Raw genomic sequence first — 19,233 nt, 5'->3', positions numbered from 1 at the left:
ATGTTGGTGGCTGATATTTCCCAGTATGAGTCCATTGTAAGTACATTTAGGAATAGTAATTGGAAGAATGTTCATTCAAATGAGTTAATAGATATCTGTTCATGTTAGCTGTAGGACATCTGCCAATGTTGAATAAAAATAAGCCCCCATTTTAAATGAAAGACAACTGTCCTTGTTGGAAGAAAGGACTTCTGTACCTCATGTACCTCATGAAGCCTGACCTGAAAACCCCCAAGACGTTGCTATGACAATGCTAAAGGATGCCTAGCTATTACTATTCACCTTCACCATCACCGGAGTGAGCTCTCAAATGCTGAGCTCAGAGCTACTTCATCAGGGGAGAGAAAGTGCATGTGGGTGGGGGGATTAAATCAGAGAAATAGCTCACTCCTGTGGTGGTGAACAGTAATAGCTAGGCCTCACATAGCAATGCCCTAGCATCAGGTTAGACTTCTTGAGGTACGTAAATGGCCTACACCTATAGCAAGGGCATTATTTGATTATGGTCAAAGCTACACAGCTTGATTTCATCTACAGGCGTCCCTTATCTGCATGGGCAGTTTTAGGTAAAGGTGAATTAACCCTTTAATAGAAAAACAGTTGATAAAATATTGATAAATCTACTAACAGGTAAAAAGACATTTAAGATCAGTTTGTGATGTTATGTGCTATACAAAATACTAATGCCAGCAGGGAGGGGAGATCTACCTGTCTAGATAATAATAGCATGATATATGTTTAGGTAGGTTGTAAGTAAGGATGTCCCTGCAATCATAGGCAGTCCATAGGCTCCAGCATTGGCAGATTGGACCCCTTCATATTTAATACATGCATTTTAATGCATTGAGGTGTTCTCGTTAAGGCAATGTACCTCAGCTTACAAAAAACCAGACCTATAGCATATTTGTCAGCACAGCACTCTACAACCCACTGCATGTGCATTGAGGTGTGCTCTAGAGTGCATTAGCAGCCACTACAGTTGCAAGAAAAAGTATATGAACCCCTTGTTATTACGTGGAGTTGTGCATGAATTGGGCATAAAATGTGCTCTGAACGTCATCTAAGTCACAACAATAGAAGAACACAGTCTGCTGAACATAATACTACACAAACATTAGATGTTGCCATGGTTTAATTGCACATAACATTTAAACATTCACAGTGCAGGGAGGAAAAAGTATGTGAGGCCCTAGCTTAATGACTTCTCCCAGAGCTAATTGGAGCCAGGAGTGAGCCAACCTTGATTCCAATCAGTGTGATGATATTGGATGTGTTGCTGACAGCTGTCCTGCCCTTAAAAAACACACACCTGTTTTGGGTTTACTGGTTTCAAGAAGCACTGTCTGATGTGAACCATGCCTCGCAGAAAAGAGCTCTCAGAAGACCTACGATCAAGAATTGTTGACTTGCATGATGCTGGAAAGGGTTACAAAAGTATCTCCAAAAGCCTTGATGTTCATGTGTCCACGGTAAGACAGACTGTCTACAAATGGATAAAGTTTAGCACTGGTGCTACTCTCCATAGGCATGGTCATCCTGAAAAAATGACTGCAAGAGCACAGCGCAGAATGCTGCATGAGGTAAAGAAGAATCCCAGAGTGTCAGCTAAAGACCTACAGAAATCTCTGGCACATGCTAACATTTTTGTCGACACATCTACAATAAGGAAAACAATAAACAAGAATGGAGTACATGGGAGGACACCACGGAAGAAGCCATTGCTGTCCAAAAAGAATATTGCAGCACGTTTGAAGTTTGCAAAAGAGCACCTGGATGTTCCACAGCACTACTGGCAAAATATACTGTGGACAGATGAAACCAAGATTGAGTTGTTTGGGAAGAACACACAACACTATGTGTGGAGAAAAAAAGGCACAGCACACCAACATCAAAACCTCATCCCCACTGTAAAACATGGCGGAGGGAGCATCATGGTTTGGGGCTGCTTTGCTGCCTCAGGGCCTGGACGGATAGTTGTCATTGATGGGAAAATGAATTCCAGAGTTTATCAAGACATTTTGCAGGAAAACGTACGACCATCTGTTCGCCAACTGAAGCTCCGCAGAGGATGGGTGATGCAACAGGACAATGACCCAAAGCATTCAAGTAATTCAACAAAATAATGGCTGCAACAGCACAGAATACGCCTTCTGGAGTGGCCCAGTCAGAGTCCTGACCTCAACCCGATTGAAATGCTGTGGCATGACCTTAAGAGAGCGATTCACACCAGACATCCCAAGAATATTGCTACACTGAAACAGTTTAGTGAAGAGGAGTGGTCCAAAATTACTCCAGATCATTGTGCAGGTCTGATCTGCAACTACAGGAAACGTTTGGTTGAGGTTATTGCTGCCAAAGGAGGGTCAACCAGTTATTAAGTCCAAAGGTTCATATACTTTTTCCTCCCTGCACTGTGAATGTTTACATGTTATGTGCAATTAAACCATGGCAACATCTAATGTTTGTGTATTATTATGTTCAGTAGACTGTGTTCTTCTATTGTTGTGACTTAGATGACGTTCAGAGCACATTTTATGCCCAATTCATGCAAAACTCCACGTAATCCCAAGGGGTTCACATACTTTTTCTTGCAACTGTATATGTGTTTGCAGAGGGGCCATTCTAAATGAATGGTACTGCAAAACACATTGTACCATGGGTTGTAATAACACGCAGAACAAAAATTGCTGGGGCTTCAAATACCTTTCTGGAAAGCCTCAAATGGAAGCTACACTTCGACTTCTGCATACTAGTTCTAAGGAATGCTTACATCAAATGGGCAAGCATGTACAGAGAAATACGGAGAAATCAACGTATGTGGCACATTCTGGTATTGTACCAGTCTCAGTGCCGCAGAAGATTCAGTCTAAACATGAAGACAAACCTTCATCAGTACCAATGCATTTCTTTCTGGATCACAGAGATGTCTTATAGCCTGTGTTCTACAGCCACACTCCTGGATTATATTCACTCCAACCAACAGAGAATGTCACACATCTGCTGCAGTAACTTCAAATAAACAATTTACTGATATTCCATGCAGCTTGCCATTGTTGGCCACAACATTCCCCCTCTGCAAGCAAACAATGGGGCTCAAGTGTTCCACCACTACATGAACCCAGTTATTACAAGACTATGGACGTACATGCAACATACAATTTTAATTTTTGATGGAATGAAGAATGGAAAAAAAACTCCCTTTTTATTTCTGTCTGTGTCTTCATTCATTTCTACCACCTCTTGTTCTGTTGACAACTGCTACTAGAAATGCAAATAAGCCCTGCACGCTCAACATTCCCTTTCTTTCTAATTGTGCCTGTTCACACATGTACCCTCAGTTGCTCTACAGTCACAATAGTAAACCGCTTTTCTTTTTTTTTTTAGCATAGATAGGTATTTTTGGCCTCACGCATGAATTCTTCTTCCCCTATAGAACTGCTCTTCCCTTGCTTAGCCCAAAACACAAATTCTCAAACACTTCAAAATCACCAGGAATACATTCTGCTCAGATGTGAATGTAGACTCAGGAGTAATCTCTCTAACAGGGACACACAGGAACCTGTTCTTATTGAAGAGATTCTCCTCATTTCCTGTTCATGAAGTGACAATTCCTGAACAGAGGCACATAGCACATCAATAAACCTGACAGAGTTTCCGAAAAATGCCATCATTAAAAAAGGGTTTCAATTGCATTCTCCATTGTTCATTGCTAAATGTAAGTTGCTCATATATTGTCCTGTGGTCACGTCTGCCATGAAAATTGTTTCTATAACTGGTGACAAGACTAAATTGATACAGACCAACCTTATTAATATGAAGAAACCCTTGAAACAACTTTCTGGTCTCAGGGAACCCCTACAAATGACTACTTTTATCTACAGTTTACAGTACATTGGCATGATGGTCAGTGAGAAGAATGTTCCTTACTAGTGATGGGCTGCATGTTCAAGTCAAATGTAAGTTCGACTCGAACATGGGCCGTTTGTGTGCTTGTTGAACATATGAACGGTATGGGCTTTTGGTGGGCACCCGCTGCGCCCCACAGGTCAGGTACAATGCTTTGGCCGAGCACAGGGCATGATGACATCACAACGGGGCAGGGATGATCCCGCCTCCTTGTGATGTTATAACCCTATTTAAGAACTGTCATCGCGGTGCAGCTGTCAGAGGGTGGGACTCTTCAAAGACTGTCTCCTGTCTTTTTTTACACTACACTTTTTTTGTGAATGGGTAGCGGTTTCATGTACCGCATACTTATTCGCATGGCTGGGTGGTGGGATCTGGGTGCCCCTTGTTAAAGGGGGTTTCCAGATTCCAATAAGCACAACCACCGGACAGAGTTGTGGAAAAGAGACCCTTGTCCCCATCAATAGGGGAGCCCCCCGCCTCCAAAGCACCCCTTATATTGAGAGCATGTGGCCTAGTATGGTTCAGGAGGAGGGGGGTGCTCACTCATCCCCCCCCCTTCCTGACCTGTTAGGCTGCATTCTCAGATAAGGGTTTGGTATAGATTTTGGGGAGGACCCTACACCATTTTCTTTTTAATTTTGGCTGCCCTTAAAACCATACCAGACCCAAAGGGCTTGGTAGGGTTGAGAGAGGGAACCCTATGCCGTTTCTTTCCCTTTTTTAAATTGTTAGGCAATGTCGACAATATTTTTTGACATTCACCTGTCAACACGGACCCCCGCTGACAGCTGAAACATGAATGAATGTTTCACTACTAAAATATCTCATGACTTAATAATATAACTCATGCAGTATTTTAGTAAGTGAGCAGTATTTCACTGCATACTCAGATGTGGTAAGATACCGCTCAGTAAATTGTCCCTGTTCGAAGTTCGCTGTCAAACGTTTGGTAGGTTTGACTGTTAGACCGTGAACCGAACAGGGGAGTGTTCAGCCCATCACTATTCCTTACACTTTAGGTTAGTTGGATCAGATAGTTATAAAGTTCATCAGGGTCAGTGGTTCCTTATCTGAGGAGCAGAAATTGCTCACTTCCCAAGGGATCCCTTGCAACCCCTTGAGGAACCTTAAAGTGGTTGTAAAGGCTCCCAGCCCCCCTCAATACTTACCTGAGCCCCATTGCGATGCAGCAATGTTCATGACAGCCTCGGCTGTCCCGGATCTCTGCCTCCTCATTGGCTGAGGCAGCAAGCAGTAGCCATCGGCTCCCGGTGCTGTCAATCACAGCCAGTCAACCAATGAGGAGAGGGGGCAGGGCTAAGCCATGGCTCCGTGTGATGCTTGCTGTGGGGGCACCTGACAGGAGGGAGGGGCAGGAGAGCCTACGGGGGACCCGAGAAAAGGAGGATTTGGGCTAAACCACTGCATACAGTAGGTAAGTATAAACATGTTTGTTCTTTTCCAAAAATAAAAAATGAACCTTTAGAATCACTTTAAGCCCCATACACACAGGCCGAATGCTAGCCAGTATTGGCTGGTTCAGCAAAAACCTGTGTATACACCAGCCTGTTCAATAGAAGCTGGCTGAACTACCTGCATCTGTCGAATGGGCATGCTGGAAAACCAGCATCCAATCAGTGCTGGCAGCCAATAGCTGCCAGCATTGACCGGTGCGTTCTAGTGTGGGGGGGGGGGGTAAGAACACAATAGCTCCGTTGGGAGATTGCTGTACTAGCATCAGATAGTTAGTACAGCGAGCTCCACCTGAGAGTTTTTAGGGTTTTTTTGTTCAGCCCACTGGATTGAACGAAAAAATCTGATAGTGTCTACCCACTGAACTCTGTTTCAGAAAGACTGATCTAGACCCTCCGTATGCATATGGAAACAATGTTTTGAAATCTGATTTCACTGACTTGTCTTACATTATGAGATTTGCAAGAAATGTGTTGTTTTGCCTTGGACAATAGTGATTTTTGTTGCAGATCTCCATGTAGTTGCCTATGAGTGACATCTCTCATTCTCTCATAGAATTACATAGACACACTGAGCTATGCCAGTATATTTCTATTACATTTGTACAGGTATAAGCTGCTTATCTCTGTTAACTTCAATGTGTTCTCTGTATGACCCCGAAAGTATTTAATATGCCAGAAACTGGATTGAATTAAGCAGGGATCTGATGCTTTGTGTGCATTCTGTCAAGTCTTGCACATTGTCACAGTGATTTCATTATTCTTGGTGATTATGATGTTAGATTACCTAGTTTACTAATACAATTACACTTCTTTTCTTTGTGTTGCTACTTAATCCAAGAAAAACTGTACAATATTTTAGGTCCCTATTTTTCCATAATAAAGTTTGTCTGAAAGTAATTTTTGATGAGTCTTTTTTTTAATCTGGTGTGATATTCAATTTTGTTGAGCTGTTTTTTTTTTCTTCTATATTTTCATGATCACATTTCATATACATCACTGTAAACATTTCACAGCTCTATTTTACAAGCCTACATTCGCAGTTCGAAGAAGGCCTACATGTAAGAATACATCATCACCAGTTATTGATCCATAGAAGTGAAGCCGCCTGAGGGGGTGTTTGGGCACAGGACTGTTTGTCAGTGAAATATTTCCTTGGGAGACTGGTTTGCCAGCCATGAGGGGGAGGAATTGATGCTTTCTTCACATAGGTGGGAGACTATATATGCCAGGATTGTCTGTTGAACGCAGAAGCCACCTACTGTACCTGAAAAGTATTTTGAAGGTGTATTAGCATATTAGAGTGTATCTCCGTGAACCTAAATCAGCACTGGTAGTGGGAATTTACAATGAAGAGACCTCCCCCAAAAGTCAAGAAAGGGGCATGCAGGTACCTCTAGTGGAAAGCGCAAATGTAAGCAAGCATAGGCTGCTGGCATCCCTAACCCTACCCCAAATAGATGAGAAGAGGCTACAAAGACACAGTTGATGTAAGTCTGCTGTTACCACACTAGGCAAGAGAATGCCTGCAAGAAATATATTGCACAGTCCTTCCAGCAACACTTATGTAAGGTTGGAGCAAAGGTTTTAGGCTTCCTGACCTCTCAGATCAACATTCCCCACAAGAGCAATTGGCCAACAGGTATTTACCTGCTTCTATAGACTTAAGATCATCAGCCTATCCAGGCATTTCCAGCCTGATTTTCTAAATGTCATCTTATGTCCATTGAGCTACAGCTACGCTAAGCGATTTGAAAAGATACTGTTTGTGTTTTAGATAAATGCAATTTTACTGGTGTCAGGGGTGGACATCTAACCTGTCCTTGGGGGTGCAAAAATGCCACCAATACCCAGGATTCCTGGATCTCCACTGGCTGCAGAGGTATAGAAGAGCATGGTACACCTTAAGAAAATCCGAACTCAAAACAGGACAAGTGGATTTACATCAGTATCATCTGAGATGAACAGATACCTGTTATACCATCAGCATAAATTGGTTTGGTTTGAAATTTAGTTGGTCCAATCTGGTTTGCCTATCTCCATTGGTGGCACTGTCAATACTACATATATCATCATATATATAACACCACCATCAATCCCACCCCGCAAGCCAAAGTCCTTGGCGTCATTCTGGACTCAAACCTTTCCTTCAAACCTCATGTCAAATCACTTACAAGCACATGCAGGCTCCACCTTCACAACATCGCCAAGATACGCACCTCCCTTACCCCAGACACCACTAAACTACTCGTACACTCCCTGATTATCTCACGCCTCGACTACTGCAACTCCCTCCTCACCGGCCTACCCCAGTGCAGGCTCTCCCCACTTCAGACCATCCTGAACTCAGCGGCCAGACTCATCCACCTCACCACCCGCTCCACCTCTCCACTGGCTCCCTATCGCCCAACGCATCAAATTCAAACTACTCACTCTGACCTACAAAGCCATTCACAACACTGCCCCTAAATACCTCACCAACCTGATTCCCAGGTACCACCCTACCCGTACCCTTCGCTCTTTACAAGACCTCCTTCTATCTTGCTCCCTGGTCTCCTCCTCTCACGCACGACTGCAAGACTTCTCCAGGTTCTCCCCCATCCTCTGGAACTCACTACCCCAATCCATCAGACTGTCACCTTCCCTCCTCACCTTCAGGCGCTCCCTGAAAACCCACCTCTTCAGGGAAGCCTACCCCACCCTCACCTAACAGCCGTTCTCCTTCATTCCTCCTACCACTCCATCCCCCACAGCCACTTCCTCCTCTACCACTACCCCCTCCCTCCTAGATTGTAAGCTCGAAAGAGTAGGGCCCTCTAACCCCTCGTGTGCTGTTTGTAGTTGCTGTACTGTTTCATGTATTGTCCCCCCTATATTGTACAGCGCTGAGCAAACCCTTTGGTGCTATATAAACTCGATGTAATAATAATAATAATAATGATATCATTGCACCAGTATATAAGCTATTATATGCATTCCAGTCTGCACACTCTGCGTTATGTTCTACACTCCATACTGTTCCATTGTATACACTGCGTTATGTACTCTACTCCATGCTGCACCATTGTATACATTGCTTTATGTACTCTGCTCCACACTGCTTTATTATATACACTCTGCTTTATGTAGTTTGCTCCACTCTGCTCCACTGTGCGCATTCTGCTATACACACTATATGTCAGGCCTGTCACAAATACATAAAAGACTGTTGATTACTATTTTGTTTTAAATGCTAATTTTGAGTAAGTTGAGATGCCTTTTTAGATATTTGGTGCCAAAAATTGTACTAAAGCCAAGAATTTTTGTGTAAATTGTTGTAGGCTATAATATCTGTCATGTTTTGCTGCTTTCAGCTTTGGCTGATGTTAGGCTTTACTCTCCATAACATTGTTGTGCTAAAAGAACCTGGGTTGATCTTACCAGTGGAGTCCAACTAATGAAGCTTCCTTTGATGGTGTGGCAACAATGCTGCACTGCTCTTGAGTTAAGAGCAGAGTTGACATATAGGCTGTGCCTGCTTGCATTTAATGGGATAAAAAATTGATGCAGGGAGTGTGCCTAACAGCATTGTCACTACTTATTCACAAGCCTGTAGTTTGTAAATCAACACTAGGACACACCTAGTCCTGCCCACTGTTTTCTGGATTGACAGCACTGCCTCTATTGCCAGGGTAAGCTACAGTTTCTAGAATGGGGAGTGTGTGCAGCACAAATAAAGGAGGATTTGAGTAAGGGAAGGTAAATGAAGTTTTAATTTGCTCAATGAGGCCTGTGCATAACATGGTAACTGGATTTTGTACTTATTTAGACTGTCATACATGAGAAGTTACTTTTTGGGTAATCAAGGGAAATAGTGATATTAGAAACTTTCAAGCTGCTGTTTTAAGTAAACTGCGAGCAACTCAACTCAGAATTCAATGAGCAGGTGGACAGTGGTGCACAATCCAGAGTTTCTCAGCTTTTTGCTCTAATAACTAGCAAAAAGGACTTCTTAAAGCTGAAATTTGGCTAAAAATGATTCCTTACAGCTTTGATCATATCATTTATTTGTAATGAAGTATGTCCCATGTTGTGAAGGCAGCTGGATCCTGGGGAAATCTTCACTGTAGGGGTGCCTGTGTTCTTCCTGTCTCTGAACCTCTGGCACTGGGATGGTTAACAGCTTCGGTTCTGCAGGAAAAACAGCAGTACAGATGAACAGACGGGGACATGCCCTTCCTTTCTCCTACAATGAGAAACATTATTTCATTGCTTTCAATGCCTGTAACACAGTCGGTGAATGGTAGAGAATCTGCTCATTCACAGGATTCTCTCTGCCATTCACAGATCGTGTTACAAGCAGTGTAGCTAATGAAAGACCTTTTCTCAACTGAGGAGTAGGAATAAGGAGGTGGCCCCATCAGACCATTTGTACTGTTGTTCTGCCTGAAGCCACGAAGCTGTCAACCATTGCCGTGCTGGAAGTTCAGAGACAGGAAGAGGACCGGCCTCCCTGTACAGAAGATATCTCCAGGATCCAGCTTCCTGTACAACGTGGTTTATACTTCATTACAGCTAAGTAATGTGACCAAAGCTGTAAGGATTTTTTTCTAGCTAAACTTCAGCTTTAAATCTGTTTCTAACAAATGATAAATGCTTACGTGTAAGGCATATGTATAGTCTGCAAACTAGGTCCTGGTGTTTCTATGTCACATTTTCCTATTCTGAGAAATGAAAGTATGACACTGGGAACCTGTATTAAGCACTAAAAACTTTGAAAGCAGGCCTACCTAGAGGTATCTCCATTTTCTAACAGATGGTCCAGATTTGTGAAAAGGCACCTGAAAACCAAAGGGCAAGCAGCTAAATCAAAAACTTGGAAGGCAAAGAAAACTCTTTAGATCAGGGTCTTTCAATGTTTTTGATATGTATGGCACTATAAGAAATACATTTGGCCACTACCCCAAGTGGCTAATTTATAAATATTGAACACAAAAGGAAAAGGAGTTGTGTTAGAACCAATGTGTTAATGCTTTTCATTTTAAATTCTATACTGAAAAATGTTGAAAGTCTGGTTGTTTTTAAGAACATCTCCACTATTTGTCTCTTCTTCTGTAAATGTGCTCAACCAATCCTACATCTGTGTGGTCATCAATGTTTCCTTATGGGTACGATACTACCAAGTTTAAATTGTTTCCATTTTTGTCAGACTTTATCCTTTTATGTTGGTCATCCAGCATCAGTAAAATGGCACATTTGAAGTTCTAGATATTATTTAATTTAGGATGTCATATACAATTTTTTTCATGGTAATATGGTCCTCAAAGACCACTAGATGAGTCCAGCAAGTTGTGCTGCATGTAAGTGATGTTTCTTCTGTTCTCCTTGTAGATGGATGAAATTAAATTTAAAGACAGAGCAGTCTACATGCTGGAGAAAGAGTTAGGTGTGCAAGCCGGCCAAACCCAAAGACTTCAGCTCCAAAAAGAGGCTCTAGATGAGCAGCTTACCCAGTTCAAAGAATCTGACCGTCATCTGGGTAGCCCAAAGAGAGAACTTCCTTTTGCAAGTGGTGCAGGAGAAGCTTCTGATCATTCGGGGAGCCCTGTAAGGATTCTGCTCGCTGGCTAATAAATCGTCCTTTTAACAATTTTTCACCCTAAAGTTTCTTGCTATCTTGCTGTTTTGTGTAGCATAGAGCACATTTTCTTACAAAATATGTATTTTTGAATTTTAAAATATCATAGGAGGCATATTTTTTTTCCTGAGTATATGTGTTCCTGCAGAACTTGAAAATGACTGTCTTCAGCAGGGAAGCCTTCTATTGTTTCACTACACACATGAAGCTGCTGAAATTTGATATCTAAATGAATGCGCCCATTGCCCTTAAAGTGGAACTCTTCTAAATTTCTATTGGGTGACCATTTCTAATGGGGACATTAAATGTCCCCACATTACTAAGGTGATTTAATTCCTGTGTCCCCATTGAAGAGATTTCCGCTCATTTTCTGCCACCTTCAGCAGACCAGAACATTCTAAAAAATTAAATAGGTTCTAAACTCCACCCCCCCTCCACTGTATCCAAAACTGAAAAAAGTCTGAGCTGGAGTTCTCCTTTAAAGGAAATCTGACAATATCTTTTCCACCTGCTCAGTTATGCTTATAAGTAAGTGCTGGAAGCGGCTACAGTCCAACTGCTGAAGCCATTGGCAGTTCCAAGGTGCCTGAAGCTGCACGTGTACACTGCCCTGGTAGTTGGGCTGTGGTAGCCTCCAGTGCAGGCTTTGAGCACCGCTGGAATAGGTAAGAAGAGACATGGCTGGTTTCTTACAGCATTGTGGCATAACCATATTACTGCATTCCTATAATTGTAAAATGGAAGTTTATGTCAGATACTTATCTCAGAACTTATGCTCAAATTGTTTAATGACAGTGGCCACTTTCATCTGAATTTGTCATTGTTTATCACACTTTAAATATTTAGCCATAGAGACTATTGATTTCCATAGTGACAGTAGTGGGTCACCTCTGATTCAATGTCTTCAGTGCATCCCATTAACCTTAGAAGGAAATGTGGACGAAAGATGACAAAAATACTGCTATATCCAATAAGAAAGTAGCAGGATGCCGCAACACTCCTGACTAGGAGCCCTTAGTGAATTACATATATCATATGATCAAATCTAATATGAGAAAAGGAAGCCAATCATTTGAGAAACTCAGAGGCTGCCATTGGTGACCTCTTCTTCTGAAAATGCTAGCCTGGAACAAGCATATAGATAGGTAAAGGTGACCTTTCTTCAACTTTTCTGATCTTTATACATGTTCTTGGTAGCTGGAAAGTGTTAAGCCTAGCCAGGTTGAATTTAAAGAATTTTTATAGCCGTAACTGTGTTGTTAGTTTTGGATAAAGTAGGAAGTGTACATTCCATCAGGGAGATTTACCTTCACATCCTGTTCTAGAGACATGGATAAATTAAGAGGACATCTCTCCAAAGACAGAGAATATAGTTTCATTGAAACAGGTATCCCTTTTTTAAATCATAATGATAACAGAAATCACCCAAATGGCCCTGATAAAAAGTTTACATACCCTGGAAAGTTTGGCCTTGGTACAGACACACAATGTGACACACACAGGTTAGAATGGCAAATAAAAAGTTCAATTTCCCACATCTGCGGGTATTTAAATTGCAATAGGTGTCTATATATAAATAGTCAATGAATTTATTAGCTCTCACATGGATGCACTGAGCAGGCTAGATACTGAGCCATGGAGAGCAGAAAGGAACTGTCAAAAGATCTGCGTAACAAGGTAATGGAACTTTATAAAGATGGAAAAGGATATAAAAAGATATTCAAATCGCTGAATATGCCAGTCAGTACTGTTCAATGACTTTCTAAGTTAAAAATTCAGGGATCTCTCGATACCAAGCCAAGGTTAGGTAGCCCAAGAAAGATTGCAGCCACAACTGCCAGAAGAATTGTTCGGGACGCAAAGAAAAACCCACAGGTAACCTTAGCAGAAATACAGGCTTCACTGGGAAAAGACGGTGTGGTTGTTTTGAAGGAGCAAAATATGATGATACCTAAACAAAAATGAGCCAGTTGGTCAGGTTGTCAGAAAGAAGCCTGTGCATCCACATGAGAAACTATCCTTTAATTGCCATTGTAACCTGTGTGTATCACCTTGTGTGTCTGTACCAAGGCCAAACATTCCAGGGGATGGAAACTTGTGATCAGGGCCATTTGAATGATTTCTGTTATCATTATGATTTATAAAGGAGCCAAACAAGTATGTGACAACAAAATGGCTTCATATGATCACCATCCTTAAATAAAAGACAGTTTTGTGGCATGATCAGCCATATTTTCAATATCAATGCCAGAATTTGTATGGTTTCTGCCAGGGTATGCAAACATTAGAGCACAACTACATACTATATATACTGTATATATATATATTCTTCCAATTATGATGCTTATTCACTCTTCCATTTTCATGAATCATAAGAGATCATGATGTTAACAAAATCAAAAACAAGCAGCATCCTTTTATAAACATATGGATGCAGAATTTCATTTACGTAGTGTTTTCTTAAATCATGTTTTAATAGCAGTCTAATGTCAGCTGCTTTAATGCAAAGTACAGACTTCATCTTCTATATTTGCTTAGAATTACAGCAAAATATCTTATAGGAAATATGCTTACAAAGACACATTCTTCTCTTACATTATTCAGTTTGAAGATACAAATGTGTCTACTTGAAACATTGATTTGGTATATTCGAAGATGCAATGCTTTGGCTTCCTGATGCTATAAATTTGGCTCCGCTTGCTTTGTGCATACCATGTCGTGTACATGCTTTGTAACATTTTTCTTAAGGGAGTTTTGTGGATTCCATTTTCTATTGTTCATATTTTTTTTTAAAAAAATAGTAGATTAAATAATATTCAGCTTTACTTTTTTTAATACATGCAACTGTTGCCAGGTAATCAGAAGTGTAAAACCAGCTGGAACCTTCAAGCACACCTGTACCTATGAAGGGCACAGCACCATGTTGACTTTGACGCCCTCCCTACCCAGCAGCACATATTCTCCTTTACTCTCCCACTGCTCCATTCAGCTGCTGGGAATAAGGAAAGGAAGCTTGATGCAAGCTTCAAGTTGCTTTAGTCAGAGCTTACGCAGACCTGTGGACTCACTATGTGACAGTACTGGACCATTACCAAATACTAGCACTTACAGTATATAAGAGAAAGGGGAGGGAGCAGGGGCGGACTGACCATTCGAACACTCGGGCACTGCCCGAGGGCCCGGGGTCAGTAGGGGGCCCCATGAAATGCCCCTGGTACCTTTTTATAGGATTTTTGGGTATGCTTTGAGTGTGAGCAAAGGCACAGCGGCCCCATGATCCCCTATTGCCCGGGGGCCCCATGAGTTGTCAGTCCGCCCCTGGGAGGGAGTTACATGCTCTCCTGTACCTGGGGCTACTCTGTATTTTTCTAGCTCCAGGCAATTGAATGGAGCAGACATTGAGGAAAAGGAAAGGTTGATATGGGATTCTGGGAAGGGAGAAGCATCAAAGCAGAAGGATGTAGTTTTCTCCACAATACTGTGCAGCTGGACACTGCTACCCAGAGTGAATTTGTTATTATATTCTATTATATTGCCACAATAATGCAGGACAAAGTGAACATGTTTAACCCCTAAATGTCTAAATAATATCCCTTGTAAAAGAAGGGATCTAATATGTACCTCTCCAGTAGGCAGCAAATTTTGACCTCAATCTGCTGAAGGTCTACGCAGCTGGAGATTCTTCAAACACTCTTGAGTGTGTTGGCTGCCTGGTTCCCTGAATCCCCTCTGTGATTTTGATTTTTTCTGTTGGCCTGAAAGGTACTACCGTGTTCTTTAATGACATGAGGCCAGTGCGTTGAACCACAGAGCACAGAGGGGATAACCAGCATTCCAACACTCTTGGAAGAGTCTCTGTGACTCTTCCAAGCACACCTAGATGTTGAAGATTTTTCAGCCACTGTAGATCTTCAAGAGTGTGACATTAGGATTCACTGTTTTCCAGGAAGGGAAATGTAAGGCCTCTTTTTTTTGCACAATTTTTGAGATAATAATTTTATTTATTTCAGGTACTTATATAGCGCTGTCAGTTTACACACTTTACATATATATTGTACATTTACAACAGTCCCTAACCCCCAAGGGGCGTACAATCTAAGGTCCCTAACTCACATTCATACATACACATACTAGGGCCAATTTAGACAGGAGCCAATTTACCTATCAGCATGTCTTTGGAGTGTGGGAGGAAATAGGAGTACCCGGAGGAAACCCACGCAGGCACAGGGAGAACATGCAAACTCTAGGCAGGTGGTACCGTGGTTGGGATTTGAACCAATGACCCTAGTACTGCCAGACGGAAGTGCTAACCATTTAGCCACTGTGCTGCCCATGAAGCATATACATATATGTATATTTATGTAATGCACACCCCAAGCTTGTCCCGCTGTTTCTTCCAGGTTCTATTCCCCAATGGTTACATGGCAGCCAGGCACACAGCAGTTTCGCCACACAATTAGCAGGCAGAAGTTTCTTTTTTTCTGTTTTATTGGTTGAAGAACTGGGATAGGGAATGGGGTGAGCCAGAACTAGTGCAACTTTAACTGAGGACACTCTCTAATAGAACTAATTTCTTACAAGTAGATCTTTATGGTGAGAGGAGGTGGGCATACAGCTTAAGGGGTATCCCACACTGTAAACAGCTTTGAGCCAGCAAAGTCTGGAACAGTGTCTTTCATCAGAGGACAAAACAGCAACAGTCTCTCCAGGATCTATTTCAGGCCTTGCCTTACTGTGTCCCTTTATATTGTACATGGATGCCTTTTTCTAGTATCATCCAGACCCTATACTGTGAGCCTCCTGGCCAGATCTTTGGTAGACTTTACTCAAAACTGTTCCTATAGCTTCAGAAATTTTCCCCCAGCTCTTCCGGAACTGGAACCGTGTTGAACCATTTGCAGTCTCCAAATGGATAGTCCAAGAGGACAGGCTGGGTCTCTCTCCATCAGGCCTCGGACCCTGCTATTTTAGGCCCCCCGACTATTTATGCAGCCCTCAGCCTCCTGCTGGTCACCCTTTTGACCAGCCTATCTTGAAGGGTGATACATACAGTATATAGTTTATATATACTTTCGAGTATGCATACTCAACATGTGGACCTCCAGCTGTTGTGGAACTACAAGTCCCATGATGCATTTCAAGGCTGACCTTACAAGCATGACTCCAAAAGACAGAGGTATGATTGGACTTTTAGTTCTGCAACAGCTGGAGGGCCACAGGTTGAGTATACATGCTTTAAAGTAACTTTGTAACTTTCTCCTTTTGTAATATAATAGACAATTCACTCAGAATGTTGTGCTGTCCACTGAAAAGCAAATGTTCACTTTTTGAGTTCAGATCAACTCTTGAGATGAGTTAAACACAATCCTTGTCAATGAGGTAGCATCAATGGCTTACATTTCCATGCCCAGACAGTAACTTGTGCATACTTGGTTTGGACTTGCTTATATAGAGTAGACATCTATGTTTGACATTCTGTTGTATAGAGTTTTCATATTCTTATTTTTCATCAGTTTAATGTCTATTGTTTACATTGTTTTGGTGGGGGAGGACACCAATGATAGATTTTACTTAAGGTAAACTTCCCTTGATTTTAACAGGACCTGTCAGGACAGCTGCCATCTCATGTTGAAGGCTGCCCCTGCCTGACTCCCAGAAGTGATGCCAGTTTAGAAGCCAGCTCATCTGTGTGATGCTGCTACTTTCTATATTCATATGTTTATTTGATCATTCCCCTCCAACTGTTCTTGAAATCCTGCTTTTTTATTACTGCTTATTGAAAGTGGAATCCATCTTCCGTACTAACAGATCACTCAAGCGTTGCTTCTCTGCTTCAGTGTTGTGTGCCTTGTAACTTTATTTGCGAGTTTGAAAAAAAGAAAAAAACCCAGTCTGGGTTCGCAACAAGGCATTTTGCAGCTTCCATCATGGCTTTTTTTTTTATTTGCATAGCTGATCTGTACAACCTACTTCTGAGGGTTGTTAGCCCAAAGTCTCTCCTGCACCAGTTGTATAATGATGATGAAATTGGGACCAATTCTAGAGCGACAGTTCTTTGGTTAAAGAGGGCAAACAATCATCAATCTGTATGTGACAATACGGAGCCAGAATAGGTAGCTGGCTTTATGCTGTAGGGAGTCAGTTGTCTTTAAAGGCAGCTGTATTTAATCAAGAATATAATTTTGCTGTTGCAGAATAGAAAAGCCTTTGGGTGAGTACTGTGGTTGAAATGTAATTTGTAGTTTAGGTAGGATGAGAAAGCTTTATAGATGTCAGTGATTCTAGTAGTTTGTTCATTTGATGTCTGTGGCTTCTTTGTGCTTTCATGAACATACATTTCCCCCTCCTTGATGCCCCCTGTTCCATATGTGTCACATGTCTGGTTCTTGGTTGGGTGTGCCAATGCGTTTTCGCAGTCTTTGGCTTTGTTGCCACATTAATCACGTGTTCAGTTATTTGCAGTGGGTCTTTGTTTCAGGAACAGCAGTTGGATGAAAAGGATGCTCGTCGCTTCCAGCTTAAGATTGCTGAGTTAAGTGCAATTATCCGAAAACTAGAGGACCGCAATGCTCTACTGTCTGAAGAGAGGAACGAACTGGTAAGTCTGTCTCTTAACAGGATGCATCAACTGAATTTAGCAGTAAATATTAGCATTTTAGACCTATCAATGCCTTATATATTAAGCCCCTTTAAACTACTAAATATTAGGGTACTAGGAGTTTAGCTTTGCTCTTATTTTGTAGACCAACAATCAACAGATATGCCAAGTTTGAATATTTAAATAATATCTGTCACCAACCACCTTCTATTACGCCCTAAGAAACACTTTATTGAAAAAGTCACCATATTATGAAGATGCAATGTTTTTCGGTTGTGCAGGGTCTCCTTTACTGAAACATATAGTGAAAAACATTATTCCTTTTTATATATGCACAGTAACTAACAGAAAGAGACAGCTCCTATTACATAGCATTATTAAACAAGGTGTAAGAACCATATTCTGTAACTGATACGCACAACAAAATCAATGCTGGAGTTAAGAGAACCTAAACTGTGGAAGCTGTTCAGGCAAGGAGAGCAAAAGAGTAAAAAGAACGACCAGTATTTAATGTAGTTTCTCTGCTGCTGATCTTTGCCCCATTACTGACTTCCCATGCTTTGCTCCATACTGTGGCTTTGTGTGGAAGGGGTCAACTTGTTAAAGAAGCAGGGATTTGCTTCCTCATGCAATAGCTGCTTTCCTGATGACTGGTGGAAACATTGAAGAAGAAGTAGGAAAGGTGCAGAAAGCACAGACTGGTTCAATCAGCAGCAGGGATATCCTTGCAGGTCCTCAGGTACAGCTCCCTCTCCTTCTCTCCAGCAAGGAGAATAGTGAACAGCACAGTAACTGCTAAGTCTCACTCTGAATCAGTGAGAGGCAGCAATGCCTTAGATGTGTTCTAGATGCATGGAGCTATCCCTGGAGGAGCCGCTAAACTGTTGGGGTCCTCCTGCTCTGCTGCATTGATTACCCACCCTGTACCTTGTGATACAGACACACCTGTGACTTTTATAATGGTCTTTATCAGTGGATATGCCCTATACTGCTCTGCCACATATAGTTCCTCTCTTCCAGAGTCTTCCATGGCTATAGATGAGTTTACACTTCAGATATACAGATATGATCAAGACACAGGAAGTGATCTGCTACTGTCAGATACATTTTTCAGGGCACTGCTTAGGCATAATTATCAGATATTCACAGCATATAGCACAGCAAATCTTTAGTTTCTGAGTTTTGGCCTAATTTAGAGATTTCTAGGTTAAACACAATCCATAACAATGAGGTTACCCATAGTACCAAGAACTAGTGCATACCTGGGTCCTGAATTGTTGACTTGTCGGACACATCCATTTTTGACATTATATTTTATAGTGTTTTTATATATTTCTTTTTGTCTATTGTATCCATTTTATTGGTAGGATAGAATGTCATAATGATGTGCTCTTGTGTTGCAGTTAAAACGTCTGAGAGAAGCAGAAAGTCAGTATAAGCCTATTCTAGACAAAAACAAGCGTCTCAGTCGCAAAAATGAAGAAATGTCCCATTCCTTGCGGCGTATGGAAAACAAGTTAAAGTTTCTAACCCAGGAGAACATAGAAATGGTGAGAGCTGTTTCAATACTATCAGCATCTGTCATGGCTGCTCCTTTTAACAATTCTAGCTCCCTGGCTCTCATACTGATTCTATGG

At 41.7% G+C, this 19,233-nt stretch overlaps 1 protein-coding gene across 4 annotated transcripts in view; it reads left to right on the top strand.

Moving 5' to 3' along the window:
• The window catches only part of JAKMIP3 (Janus kinase and microtubule interacting protein 3), a 185,258-nt gene that overhangs the window by 63,777 nt on the left and 102,248 nt on the right, over nucleotides 1-19,233 (top strand). For all 4 annotated transcript variants that reach the window (XM_089669254.1, XM_089669263.1, XM_089669244.1 and 1 more), the window contains 3 exons: nucleotides 10,752-10,967; nucleotides 17,477-17,596; nucleotides 19,000-19,146. In XM_089669254.1, coding sequence (XP_089525380.1) covers nucleotides 10,752-10,967; nucleotides 17,477-17,596; nucleotides 19,000-19,146 — 483 coding nt within the window. The remainder of the gene's footprint in view (nucleotides 1-10,751; nucleotides 10,968-17,476; nucleotides 17,597-18,999; nucleotides 19,147-19,233) is intronic.

This window comes from Staurois parvus, unplaced genomic scaffold, assembly GCF_062004578.1.
Source record: "Staurois parvus isolate SC_StPar_1 unplaced genomic scaffold, SC_StPar_1.0 ptg000009l, whole genome shotgun sequence".
In the NCBI taxonomy this organism is placed as follows: Eukaryota; Metazoa; Chordata; class Amphibia; order Anura; family Ranidae; genus Staurois; species Staurois parvus.
Note: the sequence above shows the minus strand (reverse complement) of the source record. Positions and strands in the feature narration are given on the sequence as shown.